At 41.1% G+C, this 24,620-nt stretch overlaps 1 protein-coding gene across 1 annotated transcript; it reads right to left on the bottom strand.

Moving 5' to 3' along the window:
• Positions 1 to 1,236: 1,236 nt before the first annotated feature.
• On the bottom strand, positions 1,237 to 24,620 carry ZCCHC8 (zinc finger CCHC-type containing 8). Its single transcript, XM_031948494.1, has 14 exons — positions 24,028 to 24,620; positions 17,869 to 17,911; positions 16,189 to 16,263; positions 15,689 to 15,794; positions 14,037 to 14,114; positions 12,614 to 12,717; positions 12,424 to 12,489; positions 11,644 to 11,704; positions 11,071 to 11,213; positions 10,638 to 10,780; positions 6,971 to 7,089; positions 5,887 to 5,973; positions 4,834 to 4,954; positions 1,237 to 2,702 (listed from the first exon to the last, which is right to left on the bottom strand). The coding sequence occupies exons 1-14, from the start codon at positions 24,272 to 24,274 to the stop codon at positions 1,906 to 1,908; spliced, it is 2,190 nt and encodes a 729-aa protein (XP_031804354.1). The 5' UTR covers positions 24,275 to 24,620; the 3' UTR covers positions 1,237 to 1,905.

The raw sequence follows: 24,620 nt of genomic DNA, 5'->3' as shown, positions 1-24,620 counted from the left end.
CCACCAAGCTATACCGCTAAAAACAGAGGAGATAGCCTCTATAAATAGCCACTAAGTTTGTGCTTGTGCAAGTCCCTTTCCCACAAGCAAATTTTATTTTATTATAAAATACAGACTTGGTTCTTATAACCCTCAAAAGGGATCAGCTGAACAAATTGCGGTATATGATTTTGATGGAATACTATAAGAAGAGGGAGTCAGGATGGTTATAGAAAAACCTGAGGGGATTTGTATGAACCGATGCATAGCAAAGCAAGCAGACCCAGAATGCTGTACACAGTTAACAGCCATGTTGTAACAAAGATCAATCATCAAAAACTCGGCTATTCTGAACAATGCAAAGATCCTAAAGAATCCTGAAGGACCTATCATGAAAAAATGAGATCCACCACAGAGAAAGAAATTGAGGAGTCTAAATGCAAACTAAAACATAATTTGACATTTTTTTTTTTTGGGGGGGGGAAGAGTCATACATGACTAATATGGAAATGTTTCACATGATTTTAAATCCGTAATATATAATCAAGTTGCTTACCTTCTCAAGGGAAGGACAGTTTGGAACTTGGAATTTTTAAAAACAAATGGTTAAAATTTTTTTACATGTAATCTGAGAGGAAAGATGAATTTCTCAAGAAAATGGGAAATTCTCCATCCTCTGCCTAAACAGCAGCAAAATGACACTAACAAAGATTTAAATCCTTCTAAGGCTAATTCAAGATTTCCCAAGGACTTAAGCCATTCTAATGCATGGCCTTTGGGAAGTGGAAGGATATTATATAGCTCTATAGAGCTTTTCCCAAGGGAAATAATGCCCATGACTTTCTGGTTATAGAACAAAAATAGTCTTTGACATTCAAAGACATTCCGCAGAGAATAACAAAATTAGCATAGTTTCAATTTGATTCAACAAGTATGGATACAAACTTTTACTTTTCTCTGGTTTATATTTTTTTCAAATCTGGACTATCCCCCTTCTTCCATACTGTCAGTTGGATCCTTTATTATTAATTTTTTAAATGGCCAAGTCAAAGGCTCTCACTTTCACTCCAGTGACTATGGGAACCCCTCCAACTCCTAGGCTCCTGCCCTCTATCTATTTAGGTATCACAAGAGCACTATCTCATGAGCACAAAGTATAGGAAACTAATTAATCCAAAGAGCAGGTATTTACTCACGTCAAAATATGGCCCACACTGCAATAGCCATGAAGCGCTTATGTGTAGTAGAAGCTTAAGATGTTTATATGAAAACTAATTTATTTAAACTTCTGTACACAAGAATGAACAGATCTGTGCAGCGAGTTTACATGAAGAATGAGGTTACAAAAAAGCAAAAGTGATATTAAAAATTGATCCAGGAAAATCACATATAAAAATACCCCAAATGATGCCAAAGCTAATAATTCCTGATTCCCAACTGACTGCCGACATTGAAATATGAGAAATTTTAAACGGTCAGAGCTTTAAAAAAATTTATATTATCGTTAAACTTATCTACAAGGACAATTAGCAAAATGTAGAAAGAGAAAACAATGTACAAAGGACAGATTTAAAAACTACCACTCCTGAAACTCACAAGTCAAAAAACGGTATAAACCTTATAATCAAATGAACTCAGACATCATTTTTTTCTTCCCATGTTTTTTTTTTTTTTTTTTTTTTTATCTCAGAAAACGAACGCTCAATGAGCAAATCCACAGTCTTTCCCCTTCTTTAGAGGGAAGTTTGCCTTTAAGCTAAGCCAGGGCTGGCTCACGCCAATTTCCAGCTTTGGGTAGCTCTTTTTTAAACTAGGAAAAGAACAAAATAAAACAGAATTGCCCACATCGTTCATCTCCAAGCAACAGAGAACACAAAGTGAGGATGAAGTTCAGTGTCACTCAGGTTAACCCCCAAGCTGCCACTCTTAAGGTTTTTTGTTTTTCTGCTGGTTCCGAGGTGAGTTCTTTAATAAACTTCGTATTCTGAGATAAACGCCAGTAGATTCTGCCATGTTCTCAAACTCAAAGGGGGTTATTCCAGCTGCAAACTTACTCATGTCCGGGATAGGGCTGCTGGTCTTGCTGGAGGTTGCTGAGCTGATCCCCCCTTGGGGGGCGTCCCGCCCACTGCTGCCCTCACAGTCCAAGGTGGCAGGGCCATTGTTCAGGCCATCCTCAGAGTCCACCTGGGCGGGTGCCTCCTTCTGGACTTCTTCACTGAGCACTCCTGTCTCGGCGTCAGGGCCTGGTTTGGAATCCCCAGGATCACAGACCTGCGCACAGGAGTCTGCTGCGCCAAGCTCGGCCGATGTCTGCTGGTCGGGCACTTTTCCTTCTGTGGAAGAGGTTTCTGGCTCATTCTGGCAGGGGGATGAGGAAACGGAATTTCCTGTCAGAGGCGTGTCGCCTGGGAGGTCAGAGTCACTGTTGGCGCTGTCCGCTTGCTCCAGGGCAGCCCAGATCAGCCGCTGCTGCTCCTCAAGCTCTTCCAAGGTCAGGGTGTCTTCATCCATGGAGGGAGCTCCACTCCTTGGCTGAGCTGGGTCACCGGGGGTGGGAGGAGGGGTACCCCTGGGGAGGGGAGGGGTAAAGCTGGGGGGGGTACAAGGAGGAGTCCCTTGGGGCAATGGAGGAGGAGTTCTAATCAAGGGAGATCCAGGAGGCAATGGGGGTTGAAACTGAAATCCTTCACCAAGATGAGAACCATGTGGTATCTCCATATCTAAAAAAATAAAAAAAATAAATTAAGAGGCTCTTTCAAATTTACGATCAACATTGACTAATACTTTTAATGTAGTTTAACATGTTCCTTAGTCACACCCAGGCTGGTAGGCCAGAGGTCCCCCCCCACAGAGGTCGCCCCTCTACAGCAGACCCTAACCCTCCTCAGCTCAGTCACCGAGAGCTCTATCGCTCCGGGTCCTGACAAGAAGCCAGATCTGTCGGGCTCTCCCACTTCACAGGGATAACCTGTACCACATGAAGAGCAGAAATCTCTCTCTCTACAGCGTGGGTGCATAAAACACCATGTGATCAATATACAGGAGATGGGGAAGCAAAGTATCCTGAGAAGCCCAAGTTCAGCTCAGGGGCAGGGCTAGAAGAGGCCCTGGTTCACCGAGGAAGGATTTCAAATCAAAAGGTGATTTAGTGATGTGGAACCACGTCCAACTGCCCCAAAGCGGCAGACAAAGGGGAAAGCATGAAAGGAGACGAATAGGCAACGCATAGAGCTGGGAACTCTCAAGTCCTCAGGCTGGTCCCCACCTCACCAGACAAGCGACCGGGAGTTGCCAGAGGGCTCTGAGCAAGGCTGCAGCTCTTTGTGCGTTGTTCTTGAAGAGAATGATGACATGGGGGGGGAGGGGAGGGAGGCTGGGCCAGGTCCCCGGCCTCACATCACCCCCCAGTGGCCAGAGAGAGAGGTCAGGACTGGAGGTGAATGCAGGTGAGACTGGCCTTTTGAAACTCAGGTCTGGAGCAGGGTACCAACACTACCCGAGGTGGGCATCAGGGACAGCCTTCTGCCAGTGGTGGCACAGAGTGGGTTAGACAGGGGTGGCTGTGGCTGGAGGAAGCCAAGAAGGAGATGGGGGAATGAGCGCTTGGATTATGGTGGGAGTGGGTGTGCTCAAGAGACTGGATCCAAAGATCTGGGGCAGACCAGAGCCAGAGAGCGGGTCTGCAGCCCGGGCAGTTGGGAAGATGGTGGCACCCTCAGAAGAATGAACACTTGTGTGGAACTGTCACTAAGTGAGGGGATCTGCTTCCTAAGAAGTACTCCTGGCAGGCCAAGGACCCATGTATGCATGAACACTGCAGCAGCACAATCTGTCACAGCAAAGAACAGAAGTAAAATAGGTCCAAGAACCTGGGGAATAACTGAATGAGATGAATGCGAGAGGTGCAGAGAGGTCCAGAAAGTTCTGTTACTGGGTGCAGAGTGAAAAGAACAGAACCAGGATTATACTGTGATAATCACAATAATAAGGTGAGGGCAAGCAGTTTTGAAAGACACAAGCCTCCCAAGGTAGACCAACGAGAACCCCAAGAAACAGGACTCAAGCCCCCCCCTTCCTGCCCATCCTTTTGGCAGAAAGGAGAGCTGCCCAGGTGCTGTGCTGTTCTACAATGGCCACTGTACAAGAAAAACCGGGGTAGTTAGTGGGTAGATTTTTAAAAATTCATGTATAGAAGAAAGAAGTACAAAAAGGGACAGGAATAGAGCAATTTTGTTACCACCTTTTTCAACTTAACATATATGTTTAGGTTTAGTTCTGCTCTGAAAACAAATGCTAAACATCAACATCAAATTGTCCAAAAGAAAGAGACAGAGACAGAGAGAGAATGAATGGATCTTGAAGACTAGATCACCAATGGTTTTGCTGAACTGCCAAAATGTCTTAAAATTTTTGTTTTAAGGAAGGGCTTATTGGATAGGGGGAAGGAAATTGCTATACTTGGATGACTACATAAAAACAAACACACCAAATTTTTTAAACCACAAAACAGATTGGTCAGTGTTCTGCCCATGATACTATTAGGATACAATTATGAGAGGGACTATGAACATAAGAATTGCTTAGAATCACAAGTTGGGAAGGATCTTAGCAGCTCTGCAGTCCAACCCAAACCTGACAACAAATTGGGTGGGGAAAGAAGGAAAAAGAATGATGATCACTGGATTTTACACACACCCCTATTTTCTGTCACATGGCGCTTAGGAATACTATAGCTCTTTTTGGCTGAGAGCTGGGTAAGGCGACAGTTAACATTTCCATACACATTTTACCCCGGCTCCAGCCTTTTCCAGCTTTACTTCTTTTCCTGCTTCGGAACGAAATGAGACTCACCCGAGTCGAGGTCCATGTCCGTGGCCGAGGAGGTGGTTGTGCTGCTCCCCCTTCTCTGCTTCTTCGGGCTACAAGGACTAGACTGAGATGCGGCCCTTTTGCTGCCAGATTGGGGGCTTGTCTAAAGTTGTGACGAGATGCCCTCTGTTAGGTCAGGGTCCACCACAGAGCCCCCAAAGCCCAGCCCTCCAACCAAAGCCGGACTTGACTTCTCAGTCACAGAAACCAAAATACTGGGAAAGTGAAAGGCCGTGCTCGAGAACAGGCTTGGAAGCGGGCCAGTCTGCTTCCCGAGTCTAGGCTCTACAGCTATGGTGGGCTTTTCTATTGTTCTTGATTGTCTCATATACACAAAAAGAAAAATAATGACTGCTTTGTAGCTATCATAGGAAAAGGTCCCAAGTTTCCAGAACGTGAATAATTTTCAAGAGCTATGGTTTCATCACAAGCATTGCTGGTCTTCAGAGATATCTCTCTGCACCCCATGTCTCCTGCCAAGCCAGCCCCCACTCTGGGGGCAGAGTGTCTCCCTGCTTAGCTGCAGCCGACCCACGGGGGCCAGAGAGAGAGCCGGGCCTGGGCCCTGACCCACTGCCTGGGAGAGCCTGGCCTCTCCTGACAGGGGTCACCCCTCAGGTCTCCTCCATACAAGGAGAAGGAACCAGAATGTGCCATGTGGAGGAATTCTAACACTGGATCAATATTCTATGATAATTAATAACTCGTTTATGATACTCCAGTGTTTCCAAGTTTATAACCTTGTTATCATATCTCTGTATCATAAATCTGTATTTTACGATGACAGAAACCAGCTCAGAGAGAGTCACTTGAATGAGTCAGGACTTAACCCATAGTCTCTCCATCTGAACAAGTTCATTGAAACCACTTAACCCTGAGGAGAATGGGGAGCTCTGTGAGGAGGGAAGGCTGTCCCCCTGTAAGATGGCCCCTCTCATGCTCAAAGGCCACTCCTGGGAGGCAGCCTGAGCAAAGGGAAAGGGACCCAGAAAATACCCAGACCAGCATCACATCCAGAACACTAAGTCCACTTACTGCTTGGAAGTTGGAAGACAGATAACTTGCAAAAACATCCTTTTGCTGAGATGCCTGCATTGGTATCGAACCAAATATCCTCCAGTCCTGAATAACGAAAAGAAAGATTTATTTAGTGAACAATGTCCTGGTGATCAACTTCATGGCACTAGGAGGCAAAGAGAAGACTCAAATCATCCAACTTTTGCCATGTGACACAGACCACTGGTGCTGAGAGAATGAACCCCACTGACAGACTTGCACACCAGGAAATGCTTGACATTCTCCTCTGGCAAAAAAGTCTGTGAACACAGAAAATCCAGGCCTTCCTTATCTCACTGCGAACTTCCTGAACTGGTTTCAGTGATGACGTTACTACTCCCAGGCTAACGTGCCCCAAACATTGCCTTCTTCATGCTCAAAAGTGGATCTACTTTTTTTTGCTTCAAATTCAAACTCTTCTCCTCTGGCTGTCAAGGAACTATACACTCTGGCCATTTCAACCTTATCTCCCACCGCCCCAAATATACAATTCTCACAGTAGCATAACAAATAACAGTCCAGTTTCTTTATACTTTAGCCACTTAGGGACCCCATCCTGATACTGACTGGCCCAGAAATGCCAACCTGCTGCCTTTTTTCCTGGCTGGACCATTTCCTCCTCTTCTTTTGATAGTGCAGCCTACCAAGTCCAACAGAACATGATACACATGCAAGCAATATATGTAGCCTCCCCAGAAGACCCCCATCCACCCAACTGGCCCACAATGCCTCTTTCTAAGTATTGTTAGAAGAGCAATTTCATATTTATGTCACTTCACCAATTGTATAGCTTATGTTTTAAGACATTTTAAGATACAATGGTAACTGGTTTTTGGTGCTTTTGAAACATGGACTATGTCTTTTTTTTTTTTTTTATAACTTTTTATTTACAAAACATATGCATGGGTAATTTTTCAACATTGACCCTTACAAAACCTTCTGTTCCAACTTTTCCCTCTTTCCCCCACCCCTCCCCTAGATGGCAGGTAGATGGACTATATCTTAAACAAAATTAATAAATTAAACAGAATCTCATGCAAAAGAGAAGAAGAAATACACTCACATCTGAAATTCCTTTGGGAGTAGATATGTTAAAGCCAGGATAATTGACTAATTTAGAAAGATCATAAGTGACACACTTATTCTGCAGCTCTCCTGCTTCAGTTTCTCCATCAGCAGCATCTATTAGAAACCAAAAAAAATATTGCCAGAAGACAGTATTTAACAATAGTGTTCCACATACTGAATAGATACAAAATGTGTCTGCTCTTAAGAAAACAAAACCGTTCCAAGAATTCTTTTGACCATATCTTTAGATCAACCTACTTTTTCACATAGGGCAATATATTTGCTGATACTTCCAGCTCTTTGCTAATTGTAAATGAAGCTGACAGGCTTGCGCATGTTGGCTAGAATGGTTCTAAAACAGTTCTGCCATCAGATTGATAGAGATAACAGTAAAGAGTTCAACACAGCAGGAATGGGCTTTGGGATTCTGACCTAGGGTCTAAGATAAGTACTTTCTATTTCTTGGCTTTTCTCATAAAGATTTCCTACAGCAAAGAACACAAGAGTGAAGGAACATCTACATGGTACAACCAGCTTAAAAATAAATGGGAAGCTCAAGACCTTGAGGCCCATGAGATGTTAAAAGTATTATTAATAGGCATGAATACTCCTGTTCCATATAGGCCCAATATTTAAATTTGACTGAATATGTTAAAAACTAATTACCTGGAATGTTTGCAGAATAGAGTATCCTCAGTAATAGATTCTCTCTCCCCCCTCATTAAGTTTTTTTAACTTTAATCCACTGAAATAAATCTAAAAATGCTGATGCCTTTTCCTAACTTAGTATATATACTCAGTCTAGGTAACTCGATACAGAAATTCCCTCCTTTTCAGTGTAGCAACTCATGTGCAATTGAGGATCTTAGAAAGCTACCTTGGTCAATTTTAATCAAGTACTTATTGGCATAGGGCCAAACATAAAGACAGTGTCAGAGGTCATACATGACTGATATCCAGGCCTTCCTAACTCCAAGGTTCTCTCCTTTTCTCCTAAGGCTTAGACAAGTCTATGAAAGATAAATCATCTACCCAGGACAACAAGCTTAAAAATAAATGGGAGGCTTGGATCATTGAGGCTCCCTTTAAATTCATTTCTGTGTTTCTCCCTTGAAGATGCAGAAGGGAATCCTCAGTCATACTGCTTCTATACCTCTATCCATTGGGATACCGCAATCTATGAATGAAGACTCACAATACAGAGCCTCAAGGCCACAAATTCTTTATCATTTGCTTGGTTCTATGTGACAAAGAAATAAAGAAAACAGCCTGTGCACCTTGTTTTCTTACTCATTTACTTTCTTTTTTTATCTGATTTTTCTTGTGCTGCAAGAGAATTATCTAAATATGTTTACACATACTGGATTTAACGTATATTTTAACATATATTGGCTTGCTTGCCATCTAGGGGAAGGAAGGGGGGGGGGGAGAAAATTCAAAACACAAGGCTATGCAAGGATCAATGTTGTCAAATTATCCATGCATATGTTTTGAAAATGCAATTTAAAAAAAAAAAAAAAAAAAAAAAAGAAAAAACAGCCTGACCCTGTTGGGATTACCTGGCTTCTACTAATAATCTGGGTGTAAAGTCACCATTCTATTCCCTAGATCCTTGTGAATCAGTCTCAGATTTGATTTGAAAAGAATGCCTGGTCTTTGCTTACTTTTTTCTGATATTAATATTTTTTTTTTAGATGATGAATGTGCATTCATTTTTTACATGATATATGAATCATTGTTGGGATAGAAAAAGCAGAAAAGGGAAAAACCATAAGAATAGAGAGAAAAAAAGCAAAAACAAAAACAAAAACAAAAACAAAACAAAAAAAAAAAAAAAAAAAAAAAAAAACCCAAACAGGTGAAAATAGTGTGCTTCAATCTCCATTCAGTCTCCAAAATTCTCTCTTTAGATACAGATGGTATTCTCCATCCAAAGTTTATTCAAATTATGTTGGATCACTGAATTGCTAAGAAGAGGCAAGTCTATCACACTTGAACATCATACAAACTTGCTGCTGTATCCAATGCTTTCCTGATTCTGTTTGCTTCATTCAGCATCAGTTCATTTTCACAAGCTTTTCTAAAATCAGCCTGTTCATCATTTTGTATAGAATAATAATATTCCATTATTTCCAAATGTCATACTTTATTACTCAGCCATTCCCCAACTGATGGGCATCGACTCATAGTTTCCAGTTCTTTGCCGGTACAAAAAGGGCTGCCATGAACATTTCTGCACATGTGGATCCTTTTCCCTTTATGATATTTTTGGGATACAGGCCCAGTAGTAAGACTGCCAGATCAAAGGGTAATACTGTCTTATGGACCTCTGGGCACAGTTTGGCCGCTTCTAATGAAAAGAAGGGACACTGACGCAGGAGGCGACCTGGGCCATTTTGGTCAGCAAGTTCTCCCTGACAATCAACCTCAACTGGTCTTTTGGCAGCTTCCCCCTGTGACTCCTGATTTTGCCTTTCAGGGACAAAAAGAATAAACATAGTTCCTCTTCTATGAAAGAACGCTTCAAATACTTTAAGATGGGGCGTGAGAATTCACGTCTCAAACCCCATCTCCTCAAACATGAGAGAAGGTCATCCAGAAGGATGACCAGGACTGTCACCGACGAGGCAAAGTCTGCCCTGGGAGCCGGACTCCTAAGAAGCCGTGGCAAACCGGGCTCGGCTCAACTTGGGCAGTGAAGCCCACTGCTGCTGGCCTGAGCCAACAGAGAGATGTTGCGGGAAGAAGACGCCCAGAGTTGTGGAATGACGACGAGCAGGCTGGTCCAGCACCGGCAGACCTGGGTTTGAAGCAGAGCTCTCCCAGGGCGCCCCCTCTGGGCAGGAGGGACACATCCAGCACTGGTACGGCCTGCCTGCCAGGCTCACCATGAGGAAAGCGCCCGCTTATCCCAATTCCACCAGAGGAAAGCCGCACAGCACCATGGGTCAGCCCCAGCTGGCCTTGTAAGCACGGCTGCTCCCCTCGCCAGGCCTCATCCACAAATCACGGAAGACGGCCCATAATCCCAAGCTAGGAAAACGTTCATTCTTGTTATCAGACTGAAATAATTTGTCCCAAATAATCTCTCCCCCTCCCCCCCTCCCGGGGCAATGAAGAAACAGTGATTCCATGTAAGCATCAAGTTTTGGATCAGAGAAACACCTTGGAAGTCACTTGGTCCCATGTTCCTCTTGTGCCAACGAACTAAACATGACTTCCTGGGGGGAAGTGACTCCCGGAGCCCTCCACTGCATCTTCTTCCCTTCAACCTCAGGCCACGGCCCTGAAATTGGCCCAGCATGGCACAGAGTCGTCACTTAATAGATGCTTACTGACCGAAACACACATCACCATCTCCTCCAAAAAGGGATTAATTTTACCAACTCTGGTAAAAGACCTGGGTGATTATGGGACCACCATAAACAAACATTCCACAACTAACTACAGGCATGATCACGAGTGGACGGATGCCGAAGTTGCCAAAGACTAAATGCTTCACTAAAAGAACTGCTCTGGCCTCTATTTGGTTCTTGGAGCATGAGGCCATTTGCCAGTCAGTCAATCCCAAGGATTTCTTGCCAACCTGCACTCCGTGGTCCCATTCACTTAGGTGGTAAAGACCATAACTGTGATGTTCACCAAACTTAAAAACCCCATACCTTTTCCATCATAGAGGGCAAGTCCAGAATTTTCCAATTCAGCCTCTTTGAGCCAACCTGGCGGATAACCCAACTGTCGCATGCGATATATGAATGGTGGAAGAGTCTTGTCAGTTACCCCAAGTGCATCCTGAAGTTCCTCACTGAAAAAAAAAAAAAGGAAAAAAAAAGATAAGGAAAATGACTTAATGGCATGGTGGGTTTTATACTATCGGCAGTTATTTTAAATGGAATTTCTCTTTGTATCTCTTGCTGTTGGATTCTATTAGTGATGTATAAGAATGTGGACGGTTTGGGTTTTTTTTTGCATTTCTATTTATGAGTTCAGTGACTACTAGATAACATTTGTATAAAGCATTTCAATTATTCTGAAGATAATACAGTAAGGAAAAAAGGGAAATTTGGCTATTAAGAAAAGAGAAATCAGATGTACCTAATAATTCCTGGTTTGAATCTTCCAAATCTTTCTTCGACTTCCTCTGCATGGTACCGCTGCTGATAATTTTGGTTGTTTGCCTCTCCACAAGCTTCCATAAACTCTTTCCTCTTCTCATTTATACGAGCAGCATTTCGAGGCTATGAAAGAAAGCATTTGAAAAGAATAGAGCTATATGGTTTAAAAATATAGAAATTACAGGAAAACATTGATCTTGGGCAAATAAACATTTTCTCTGGACAAAACACAGTGCAGATTTTTAAGCCCCAAAATACAAAAAAAAAAAAAAAAAAAAAAAAAAAAAAAAAAAAAAAAGAGGGAGAAGAGAGGGCAGAAGGTGACTTTGGTCTTTTGTAACTAGTATAACTTTATCATAAAAGTATCAATTTTCTTAAAGACTGCTTTAAAATTTTATTTCTTTCACATTTAGTACAACTGACATACTGAAACATTATACTAGCTGAAACTTGGACTTCTTGAAAAGTAATTGCGTACTCTTCAGCTTCTACAAAAATAGTGAAAATACAAGAAACTAGATGATTAAAGAGATGTCATATAGAGGAAACTTACCATTGGACAATCTTTCATTTGATGTTCTTCAGAACCACAATTGAAACAGTGAGCCTTTGGTCTATAAATTCAAAAAAGAAAGAGAAAGTCATAACATAAATGAAATAAAATAGCAAAATCAGTTGTACAATGTTACAAACAATGTCTTTGTGCAGCACAGAATCGAGAAGAAAACCCACTAGAATGAGCACAACATAAAATACTGGTGCTAGAAAGGTCCGGGGAAATCATCTAATCCAAATGATCATTTTACAAATTTCAAGGAAACAGGTCTGAAGGGCAAAGGGACTTGCCCAAGATCACATAATGTGACACCAAGCTTCAAAAACAAGTATTTAAATTAATGTTAATATACACAAAAGGTCTAACAACTGAGAACTCAGGAGCTCTTTCCTTGTTTCCTATCTCAGGCTCTGGAAAAGCTAGAGATCACAGCAATAGTGACCAATAGAAGAATACACAAAACCTACTCTCCCAAATTCAGTTTAAGTAACATAAAGGAGGACAAATAACAGTTTGTTATTTAAAGCAGTAAGATAACATGAAAAACTTTTAGGTCCTCCCACCCCCTCAAATAATTAGATAGGAAACAATTCCAACCATCAACACACCTCTCTGTATTAAGTTTGAAGAGTAGCATTCACCTCCCCTTTGGTCCCCTAGAACCTACTTCCTCATTTAAATCCCCAGTAACACAAGTGCTAAGTATGATATATACACTGTTCAAAACTTTGTGGGTTCAAAACACAACAAAAACTAAGAACATCTCTCAGCACAAACCTTTTTGCCTTTACTTGTATTTCTTGCCCTTCTAGAGAAACAATCTGGCTGAAGACTTGCTGGTACCTTTAGTAGATTTTATTAAGGAATAGTGACATGGTGACATTTTTTATTTCTAAATCAAAGGTGCACTTAAAGCAGAAGTAATGAAAGTTGTATAAAACTTCCTTCATTTCACTGAGTAGGATACTTGGGTATTTCCCATCCTTCAGTAAGCTGAGGGTTTTCGTTTAGTAGAGGCTGCCCCAATTTATCAAGGCAAAAATTGGTAAAATATAGGACACTTCCTACAACCTGTGGAAAAACAAGTCAGAAAACGGTGCGATTTAAATAGAAATAGTATATAGGTGAAATAATAACACAGGAACACTGAATCGAACTTTTTTACAAATGCATTTAGTTCCTCTAAGCGGCACAGAAGTCTATGTTCTGTTTAATGAACAACTTGCAACATAAGTAAAAGGTAATCAATCTCCAGATTTCCCCTCTTTTCTGGAAGGTGCTGGTTCTCATGGTATCCCTAGGTAGAAACAGTGAATCTCAGGGTGGGAAGTAGCATCTTCGAGCATCAAATGAGTTTTATTTCCCAGTCACAAGAATCCCTTTGATTATGTCATTCACAGGTAGTCATCAAGCTTCTGAACACTTCCAGTGACACAGATCTCATTGCCATTTCATGAAGCATCCCTCTTTTCTTCTGGACAGTCTGCTGCTATTATTATTATAACCAAGTTTTCTTCCTTATGCTTCTCTAATTTCCACCTGAAGTCCTGGTTCTTTCTTCATGTCTCTATTGTCTATATCATACCAAGTCTTTCAAATGTTGAAGAATGCTACTACCCTTTCCCAGGTCTTATTACCAAGTCTTTTCCTCTCCAGAACAAATGACTAATGACTGCCAACTCTAAATACTCGAATACTGACTGAAGTTTGAAGAGGAAAGACTAGAAAGGAACTTTAACTTCCTATGAGCTAGATATTATACTCTTGTTGGTTTTTTTTTTTTTTTTAAGTAATCATGTCACACCCGGACAAAACAAGCTGATTTAGTTTCCAGTCAAATAAAGCCAATAGATCTTTTCATACCAACTGTTCTTAAGCCCCCTCTTGCCTATGTCTACACTGATGCAGTTAACTTTTAACAATTTGAATGCAGTTACATTTATTCTTATTAAAAGTCACTGTTTGCCACTCTAGTCTGTTGAGCTCTTTTTAAATCTTTGCATCAATTTACCTCAGGTTTATGTCACCTGTAATTTCAAAAAGCAACACTTTAATATGTAGTCATCAAGTCACTAACCTAATTAAAAAAGTCTGAGACCTCTAAATGATAGCTATACAACAGTAAAATCTAAAGTAACCAGTTAACTCCTTTATCCAAAGAATATATAGTTTAATAGTTCTACAAAAATTAGGTATCTAGCATGTGTCCCTTTTAAAGATTTTATACTTTGTAAAATATTAGACAGCTAAAAAAATCAATTTTATGAAGTTCAAGTCACATAATTATCAAAATAAAATACTATTATGTTAAATCCCACATGACTGACAGAATGGAAAAAACATACTTGCAGAAAAATAAAATAAAATATAAAAAATCTAAAATAACTTACACTAAAAGCTTCCTTAATTTTTTTTACTGCTTTTGATTTCTTCACTTTACGGTCCTCTTCCAACACAATACTGGAAGGCTAATACAGAGAGAAAAAACAAACCTCACAATAAGGCGCTGAATTTAATGAGTACCAAATTCTAAGATGCAAGTGTTAAACATATTCTTATTCAAAACATGACATTGGGGACAACTGAATATGTATAATAACATTCTGACATGCTATTCATTTCCACACACAGGAATGCTGGTGAAGGACAGACACAAGAAAGCAGAAGGTACATAAAGTGCAACAGTCTTGAATGAAGAAATAATATATTTGAATCCTATTTTGCTGGGTAATTTGGAAACTAATTTGGATGGATTAGATAAGAGTCCAAGTTAGAAGTTCAAACAAGTACAATATATTTCTCAAAGACCAGACAAAACTAAAATAATCCTAATTTTTATCCCAAATGATAAATGATTTTCACAATTACCCTGAGTCAATGCAAATTATAAACAGCTTTACGACTCAAAGAAAGACTAAATTATTATTGCTTTGATGTTAAGCCTATTTTTTGAGCAGGCTGGTAGAATAAATAGCAAAACAAAGTGCTAAATGCAGTTTAAACTGGAACTATTTCTCTTCACATTAACAGCTCTCATTCATAAAAGGAAAATTTATCAGACACTTTATGTGTGCAGACATTTTAAGTGCTACTCACATTTTTTTAAAAATAAAAATATAGCCAAGCACTGTATTGCAGCCCTATCTTAACAGGCAAGAGATCCCCCAAAAAATCTCAATTTGTTAATTTTGGGCTTCAGCTGTTACACCAGCAGTAGAGGGTCCTCTCGTCACAGAATAGCTTTACAGGGACTGTATGAAACAATCCATGGGACGACTGGAATGCTAAAGTGTGTGACATTTTTAAGAGGTAAGAGAGAGATAAGATCTGTTATATAACCTTTTGTTATCAAAATAATAGATGGGTACATCATAGAATTGGAGTTGGGAAGAGTCTTCTAAGTTGTCCAGCCTAAGCTGTATTTATTACCTGATCCAAAGTATCTACTGTGCAGATGTCATATTAGGAATACTGGGATCAATTAACAGGATAAAAGAATTTAGAAGTGAAAGAGGCCTTCAAGATAACATGTGAATCAACATGTATTACTATACCATGTGGGTCAACACCTATCACATACTGAAATGGAAAAACTGAAGCCAGATTCAACAGTTAGTTGAACATCACAGAGTAACAGAGCAAGAAATGAAATTGAAGCTAAATTCTATGAAACTTTCCATTTCAAATCCAGTCATCTTTCCACTACTTATACACTTATAACTGATGCTAAATATAATAAAATAGCTAAATTCATACGCTCTTATACACTTAGATTTTGCTCCTATTAAAGGGAAAAAGGCTGTAATTTGGAAATCTCAAGACCCTGATCTTGGATTCTCTTTCCCCCTTCTAGATTCCTGATCTTAGATATCTATTCTTTTCTTCTTCTGGGACTTTGACCAGAAGATGCCCTTTCTCTTGATCTTATTCGACCTTTCCTCCTTACAGGTCCCAAATCTACAAAATGAGTCTGACAAAAAGCTGGATACTAAATGGGCAGATCAGAACACACTATTTAAAGAGCCTTCAACATGGGAGATACCTGGGGTAGCACATTAAAGGCAGTCTTCTCAATATCAACTTTCTTCTGCTCCTCATATCGCTTTACTAAATTAGAAACAAATTCCTCAATTTCTTGATGATATTGCCTGTAGAAGAGGAAAAACTACATAAATACAATCTCAAGGAGCAAACATTTAACAAAAAGACAATATTCTGCACACTTTTAAAAAAGATTACCACATAACTGATTTTTATAAAGTTACAAATAAATCTGGAAATTTCACAAAATTACTAATAACTTAAAAATTGGTGACAACTTTTGTTCAAGATAATCCCACTTTAGATGGCTTTTACAAATTATTTTATAAAGTAAGGAAAACTGAGTTAAGGAGAAAACATAATTTAAACCTAAGTAATTTCCCATCTAGAGTATTTTCAATGATTAAAGAAATACTTTATCATGAAAGCAGCACATTCACAAAAGTCAAAATAATAGTTTTAACAAACAGACATATATAAATGTTTTTAAAAGTTACTTACTTTGAAATAACATTGTTCATAAATAAAATTTGTAGCAAGGGTCCATCTAATTTAGAATTGTTCACCAAAATTCCACTAGAAGAAAAGTTAAAACATGATTTTATAGTAGCTACTACAGTACCATTTATCAATATATACAATAATACTATAGGTATATAATTAGCCATAGTTTAACATTACAGGGCTCAATGCCTCTTTTTATACCAACAAGCTCCATCTACCTAAAGAAATAACAACTCTACATTTTGGCTAAATCTAGTTGGTATGTATAATCTACATATAGCATTCCTGCTTAAAAGAGATTACTGTATACTTATAACCTACATCAGATTTCTTACTGTCTTAGGGACAGGGAAGGTTAAGGGAGAGAGAAAAAAAAACAATTTGGAACTCAACATCTCACAAAAATGAACATTGAAAATTATTTTTACATGTAATCGGAAAAAAAAAATACCACTCATTTAAAAATAAAATACAATAAAATAAAAGACAACTGCTAGAAAATTTAGTTGAAAGTGAATCTAATTTTTCTACTGATTTCCAATATAAAATAGATGTATTATACTGAAGGGAAAATTGAGCCCCAGGATATAAAAGCAGTTTAAAACAAAAAGTAATTTCACACTATCTGTTTGAAAAAGATGTTTCAGCAGAGTTAACTAAAGTACTCAATATGGTATGATTATTTTAATTACCTTTTGACTGGTAATACAACAACCAACAAATTAAATTTGATTTAACTTTTCATTTTCCAATTTAATAGTTTATTTGCTTGTAGATTACTAGTTTCCTTAGTAAGACTTGTAAACTAGTAAAAATGTCTATAGCAAAATCTTATCACTGTCAGACAGTAAATATGTACTATGCTGGGAATGGGCTAGAGCCGAGGGAAAGGAAATCAGGCTAGAACAATCTTCTACATCAATCCTAACCAAACACTTTCCCTCAAATCTTGGATCATTAAAAAAAAAAAAAAAAAAAAAAAAAAAAGCATTATTATTAAATTTTAAAAAATGTTTAAAATTTGGCCTTCATATTATAATTAGGCCTTTGGTCTCCTAAAATTTCATTAAGAAGGCTGTTCTAAGTTAAATCATGCTGCTGCAAGTTTTTTATACTCAAGAGTCAAAGGCAGAAATCCATCAACCTTTACAAATCTCCCAGAGCTAATAACTTGCTCATGACTACTTTACTCTCCATTACATGGTATCGCCTCAACCTGGAGCTTACATGTGTAAGCCTTTGAACTACTTTCAGAACTGGTGGGCATATAATTTAAGTAAATTAAAATTGGCCAAATAGTGGGTTACTTAATTCAACAAAGATTTATTAAGCACTTGTTCAGTGCCCTGTTAAAAGTGCTGGAAAAAACATGAAACTTAGACAAAATTTTTGCTCAACAAGATCCACGACCAGCTTGTCTGTTCTATTCAGTCCAATTTTTCTTCTCATTATTTTTAAAATGTTTTCCAAAAAGTCACTTACAATATGTCAATAATAATACAGGTAAGGATACAAAAATTAGAAAATCTGGCAAATGAAAACTGTACAGATTTTTCTAAAATTCTAGGAAGTTTGGAAAAACAAAAGAGCAAAATGAAAAATTTCTATGACATCATTCTTGTTAACATGAAAAACACCTACTACATTAAACTACAGTTTATTTTTATGATTTCATACCTTGGTCGAGACAGAACGCTGAGTTTTCTTTTCAGTTCTTGATGTTAATGATTAGTTAAGGAATACAAATCAAATCTTTACAATCTGTGGGACTAGCAAGATGATAAATCTACAAATGTCAGCCAGAGCATTTGATGCTGTAGTTAGCCATACAGCGGGCTCCCACCCCCACCAAACTATAAGTGCTTTCTATGAGGATGTCACTGATTCCATCAAGCACTGGGGTGAAAGATAAGAGAAGACTGTCCTTACCCTCAATCAGCTTACTGTCTATTGGCAGGGATCAAGATCCTGAACTAACGGGAAGACACAACAGAGGCAAAGTATTATAAGAATTTTGTAAATGTCAATCAAAAAGTCCTTCTTCTTTAACGCCTAATGCTAAGCCATCCTGTGCATGAGGCCCTCTAATAAATTCTTGGATAGAACAGGTTAAGAAAGATGTATTCCTTCCCAACACACTTCTAAGTCACACCCATGGATCAGACTGAACCAAAAGACACAAAGAGGTAAAGGGGGACTAAATAAGCACAAACATACCCAGGAGGGGCTTGGTCAGTATTTGGGGAGTGAAATGTCTCAGGTAAAGCAAGACATGTAGTGTAGCTGAGTGATCTCATGATTTTTTCAGTAGAAATCAAATCCAAATCAATCAATTACAAGAGCAAGATCTACAAGGGCCACAAAAGGACAAAACAGTCCAGAAGACAGAGCCACCATAAGAGGAATAAGAAATATCTTGTCAGATTTTGGAAAAATTTCATTCATTTCAGCACTTTTGAAAATCAGCAGAGTCAAGAATCTTCTTCAAACAGGAAGAAGAACTTACAATTTCTCTCTTCCTTCACTTGGGCAACAAAAGTGCGCGTGCACATGCACACGCACACACAAAATCAGAAGAGTTCATTCTTTTTAGTTTATCACAATGAAGTCCCTAGTTCCCTTAAATATTTCAGGAGACCATAATCTCCTCCAAAAAACATTTATTAAGGACTTAAGTGAAAAGTGTTATGCATCTTCTCATACAAACAAAAATACAGCAAGAATGCTTCATTCTACATTATTTCTTTTAAAAGCACGTTTACTGATGCTTTTCTTTTTTTTATATCACTGTCACTTACCAATGAGCTTCTGATGCTAAGAACCCTCCCTTGTCAAAAAACAAATCAACACACTGGACAGATAAGCTGGTATCTCATTCAAGACCCAGAGACCACCTCTCTGCTCAAGGAGAGATTTCACAATGAATCTTGACAATGAAATCACAAGGTCGATCACTGCACTGATCAGAGTTTAACTGGACAGACAGTTTTCTATTACTCAGTACCAGGAACAGTGAGTGCTAAGTGCTGGGAATAGGAAGACAAGTAAACAAGAGTTCCTAGTCTCAAGGAACTTACCACGGGAAGAGGATAAACAATATATAACAGAGAATGGAAAAGGTGGCTAGTTGGAGGAGGCTACACAGGGTGGAGCTGGTTAGAAAGATCTCCCCAAGTTATTTCCCCCTGGTCGCCATTTACTTCCAGGTCATATAACTCTCATCTTGTCAAGCAAAGAAAAAAAGATACAAAAGGCAATGGCTCATCGATTAAAAGGTGGCCGAGAAAACTCAAGTCTCTGGAAGTCCTTTCCTCCCTTCAAGACCAAACTCACCTGCCTGAGATGCCCTCCCTCCACTGTCTGTCTGCACCTCTTCTGGGCCCAGCACTGCCAAGCTCGCAGCAATGGGACTGTCCATCTCTACTTGTCATGACCTCCCTCTCTCTTGCAGACTCAGGTCCAGGGCCAACTTATTCATGAAAAAGAATGTTTTCTTTTTCCTGGCGCCCTTGGGTTTCTCCCTTTGCCCCACTACCTTGTAAGCATGGTAGGTCACATCTAAGTTGGGTACCTATCCCATGCCCTACGGCCCCACCAGTGGCCTCGCACCAAACCACAGCACCACATGGGCTGAGAAAGGGGGAGACACAGACGCACAGAAGACCGACAAGAACTGACAAGCTGCTGGGGGTGTCCCTGTGAGGAGATACACCCCGAATACAAAGTATCCTCTTCCTGGAGGAGCTGGCCTTGAGTGGGCCTTAGAAAGAAGCCCGGCAGCCCTCTTTGTAGTGGCTAGAAACTGGAAACTGAATGGATGTCCATCAGTTGGAGAATGGCTGAATAAATTGTGGCATATGAATATTATGGAATATTATTGTTCTGTAAGAAATGACCAACAGGATGATTTCAGAAAGGCCTGGAGAGACTTACACGAACTGATGCTGAGTGAAATGAGCAGGACCAGGAGATCATTATATACTTCAACAACAATACTATATGATGACCAGTTCTGATGGACCTGGTCATCCTCAGCAATGAGATGAACCAAATCATTTCTAATGGAGCAGTAATGAACTGAACCAGCTATGCCCAGAAAAAGAACTCTGGGAGATGACTAAAAACCATTACATTGAATTCCCAATCCCTATATCTATGCCCACCTGCATTTTTGGTTTCCTTCACAAGCTAATTGTACAATATTTCAGAGTCTGATTCTTTTTGTACAGCAAAATAACGTTTTGGTCATGTATACTTATTGTGTATCTAATTTATATTTTAATGTACTTAACATCTACTGGTCATCCTGACATCTGGGGGAGGGCTGGGGGGTAAGAGGTGAAAAATTGGAACAAGAGGTTTGGCAATTGTCAATGCTGTAAAGTTACCCACGCATATAACCTGTAAATAAAAGGCTATTAAATAAAAGAAAAAAAAAAGAGAAAGAAGCCCGGGTTTTCAGGAGAGGAAGGAGGAGGGGCATGATGACCAGACTGGGAGAGAGGGAGGCCAGTTTGGTTTTTGAGATGGGACTTCCTACCTGGTCAAGGCTGGAAGTGCAGGGGCCGCAGGAGGGGCCTGCAGTAGGAATGGAACCTGCTGCCTGCGACTGGGCAGTGTCCCCCCTCCTTAATTAAGTCCCTGCTCCTAGGGGCTCACCATAGCAAAGGCAAAGCTAGCAAGAACTCTGATACTCATGCGGCTCCAGGCCAGCAGAGGTAACAGAGGATCTCTGCTTGATCACAGATCATCAGCCCCGTGATTAAGTCTGAGGATTCCATGCCCTTTCAGATCACATCACCTATGCTCTGATCCTCTTAATCCCTCTGACTGCCCTCTGGGACCAAGGACTCTGATAAATAAATTTTTCTTCCTTTAATTTTCCCGGCTATTTTCAAATCCACCCAGTCTCCTTTCATATCTATTTCTCCTTCAGAAATTGAAGGCAGAGATGGTATCTTTTTGCTGGTATTAGTATCCTCAGAGTATAGCACACTGTAAGTATTTTTAAAATGTCTTATTACTCACTAATTTATCAAGTATCTAAAGCGGCAAAAAAGGAAGAAGTCAGGGGTAACTTTGAAGACCCTTACCATCTACCTGACTTGATCTTCCCTACGATCCTTCCCTGGGACCCCAAAGTAAACATGTAAGGGCAGGAAAATGCAACTTTTTTTTTACATTTAGCCAGGATTACTCCCACCTGCAGCCCTCCTTCACTCTAATTCACAAGGTGTTGATCAGTATCAGCAAACTGCTGCCTGGGTCCACTATAAATTTGTTAGCAAAACCCACCTGGGCCTTCATTACAAGGCCGCCTTTTTTCTACATTTTCCTATTGGACCTGCTATTCCATTAAATAGAGACCATTGCAAACCTTCCTTAGTACCACTTTTCCCATTCTTCCATTCTCAGCTGAGGATCTTAGGTAATACTTGACTGAAAAATGACCATTCATAGAGAATTCTCCCATATCCCTATTCCATCTAATTCAGACATATCACATGTCACATGAAGAGAAGACCCTACTCCTTGCCAAGACAAACCCTTCTCTAGGCAACCTCAACGCCTTCCCACCTTCTCCAGGAGACTGCCTCCTATGATTCCCACATGCCCTGCTCTCTCTTTCCCTCTCTACTGGCTGCTTCCAGGGCAAACAGACACACTCAGATATCCCTCAACCTTTAAAAAAAGAAAAAAAAAACTCCTGATCTGTCATCCCCACTACCTATCATTCCACATCTTATTTTCATAGCTAAAGCCCAGGCCTTCTGCAATCTGGCCTCCATCTCCTCCCTCTTCAATTTTAGATCCTCTGCATTTTGACTTCCTGTCTTACCATTCCATCGTTCTCTCCCAAGTGACCTGTGAGATATCTAACTGCCAAATCCAATGGCCTCTTCTTGATCCTCATCCTTGACCTCTCTGCAGCCTTAAATTCTGTTACCATCCCTCTGCTCCCGACTGAGCTCTCAGTTCTCTCCTGATTTCCCTTCTGCCCCTCTAACTGCTCCTTCTTTTCAGTCTTTTGCTGGAATTTCATTCAAGCCACCAAGCAGACAGTCCTTCCCCAGTTCCTATCATGCTCAGTGATCTCAGCACTCTCAAGGATTTAATTATCATCTCTATGAAGATGATTCCCAGAGCATGACCTTCTTGATCTAAGCTCCAATCCCACATTACCAACTTGTGTGTGTACACACACACACACACACACACACTCACACAAAGATATCAATATATGGACAGATATTAGCAACTACTGTGTACCTAGTGTTTCTTTTCAGTCCAAGTACCCCCAGGGTTTAGCACAGAGCAGATACAATTCACTAAATCAACACTTATTAAGCACCTACTATGTGCCAGGCATTCTACGAAGCACTGGGGATACAAAAAGGAACAAAAAATCCCTACCATCAAGGAAGCTCAGTTTAATGGGGAGACAACACACAAATATATACAAATCAATCTATACACAGGATAAATAGGAAATAATTAACAAGGAAAAAAAAGCACTAGAATTAAAGGGGAAGAGTTGGAAAAGGTCTCCTGTAGAAGTTGAGATTTAAAGGAATCCAAGGAAGTCAGTAAGCCAAGATGACTGAAGAGTGTCTTGTTCTTGGTTTAAACGTGGACATTAACCCATCTTAATACACTTTTTATTTTCACCTCCTTCCTTTCACTAGCACTATAGCTCAAGGAAGGCAGGGATGATTTTGGTTTCTGTGTCCTCAGCAAACTTGTTTAATAACTATCTCCTCATCTTCATATCTACAGATGGTGGATCATTATTAGTAAAGAACTAATACTGTCTCTATATCCTAGTGCCTGTGCATACAGCAGGGCTTAATAATTGCTTGATGGTTAGCTAATATTCATCTGCTTAAATGTCTCCCTCTCGCTTGCTTTCCCTTCCCTTTCTCCCCCCCTTATCCCCCAAGGATTCTTGGAGGGCAAAGGAATAGAAAGTCAATCAATAAAATTTATTAAGTGCCTACTTTGTGCCGGGTACCAGAATAACCCCGGGGATACAGAGAAAAACAAAAGACAGTCCCTTGTCCTTGAAGAAGGCAATCTCCCTGGGGGAGGGAGAAGAGAGAGGGCGCACATAACGTGCAGCATTTTAGGAAAAAGCTCAAGAAGGGACAACTTGGTGATAATCAAGGCAGCTTAATAACCATCCGCTTTGGGGGCACCCCATTGTTTTACTTTCTCTTTTTCTCCTTTCCTCACTTAGGTAGCTGGAAGGCAAAGGGGTGAATCGTGACAGCAGTCAGTAAATAAACTTAAGACTAAAGGAGAGTAGTCGGCTAATTCATTTCCTCTCTAGGAACGATTTAGGATAGCAGGGGCACCCCCGAAGCTAAGCACCCGTAAGGCCCTAAATTAAGGCACTCGTATTAATAACTTTTCATCCCCGTGGTCTCCCCTCCAGATACACCTCAAGCAGCTAGTGGACAGGAGGGGCTTCCCCAGAGGCAGGCGCCCAGCAGGAACTTTAACCAAGGCATGCGAACGGACCGATAACTCGTCCGAGTTCCTGCGATCTCCCCTCCGGGCACAACTTAAGCTGCAGGGGAGCAGAAGGGCACCCGGGGCGCGCACTTAGCAGGCGCCTGCTCCGGGTTGGCAAATCAAAGAGCTGCCACCCCCGGGCGCCTCCCTCCCGCGTCAGGGCGGCCCTTCGGCTCCAGCCCCGACGCCCGGGCGGGAAGGACAAGCGGGCCTGACGTCACGGGGTCCCCCGGCGCTCCCGGAGCGGGCTCCCCGGGCCCCTGGGGGCTGCGGGAGCGGGCGCGGCCGCTCCGCGAGACGGGGAGCCGGACGGAAGGATATTCTCGGCGCGGAGCTGCTCGATGGTGTCCTCGTACCGCCGCAGCCGCTCGCGCAGCTCCTCGTCCTCGAAGCCGTTCGTCGCCGCCTCCGCCTGCTGCGGCTCGTCCTCCTCCCCGTCGTCCGCCGCCATCTCCTCTGTGCCTTCCTCTGCCTTAAATCGGATGTGAACGGGCCCTCGGGGCGCCTCGTCGTCTCCACCGAAAGCCTCGAACAGCTCCCGGTCGCCGAAATCCACCTCGGCCGCCATCTTGGCGCTCTAGGAGAGACGGGAGAAGGGGCGGGCCGACGGCGAAGAGTGGACGGTTTCCCGGAACGGCCAGCTTCCAGAAGACCTAGCTAAGGTAGCCGACAGGACTACAACTCCCAGAAGGCAATAATCTGCCGAATGCGAGAGCAGAGACGGTTCAGACCCCAAGCATGCCGGAACTTGTAGTTTAACACAGTGCAGGAGTAAGGGGTGGGGTAGGAAAGAATCTGAGCGCCCATTGTTCGCATTGCATGCCGGGGTGGGTTCTGGTGGCTCTGAAAGCCGGCGGCCTGGTAATGTGCGCAGGCGCGCGTAGGGAAGGCTGAACCTGAAAGGTCTTCGTGGA

This window comes from Sarcophilus harrisii, chromosome 1 (genome assembly GCF_902635505.1).
Source record: "Sarcophilus harrisii chromosome 1, mSarHar1.11, whole genome shotgun sequence".
NCBI lineage: Eukaryota > Metazoa > Chordata > Mammalia > Dasyuromorphia > Dasyuridae > Sarcophilus > Sarcophilus harrisii.
Note: the sequence above shows the minus strand (reverse complement) of the source record. Positions and strands in the feature narration are given on the sequence as shown.

Coding starts and splice junctions, on each gene's coding strand:
- ZCCHC8 (XM_031948494.1), bottom strand. CDS start 24,274: ATGGCGGCCGAGGTGGATTTCGGCGACCGGGAGCTGTTCGAGGCTTTC. Junction 11,705..12,423: donor ATACAAGTAAAGGCAAAAAG/GTTTGTGCTGAG, acceptor TTGAATTTATAG/ACCAAAGGCTCACTGTTTCA. Junction 5,974..6,970: donor CTCCCAAAGGAATTTCAGAT/GTGAGTGTATTT, acceptor TTCGTTATTCAG/GACTGGAGGATATTTGGTTC.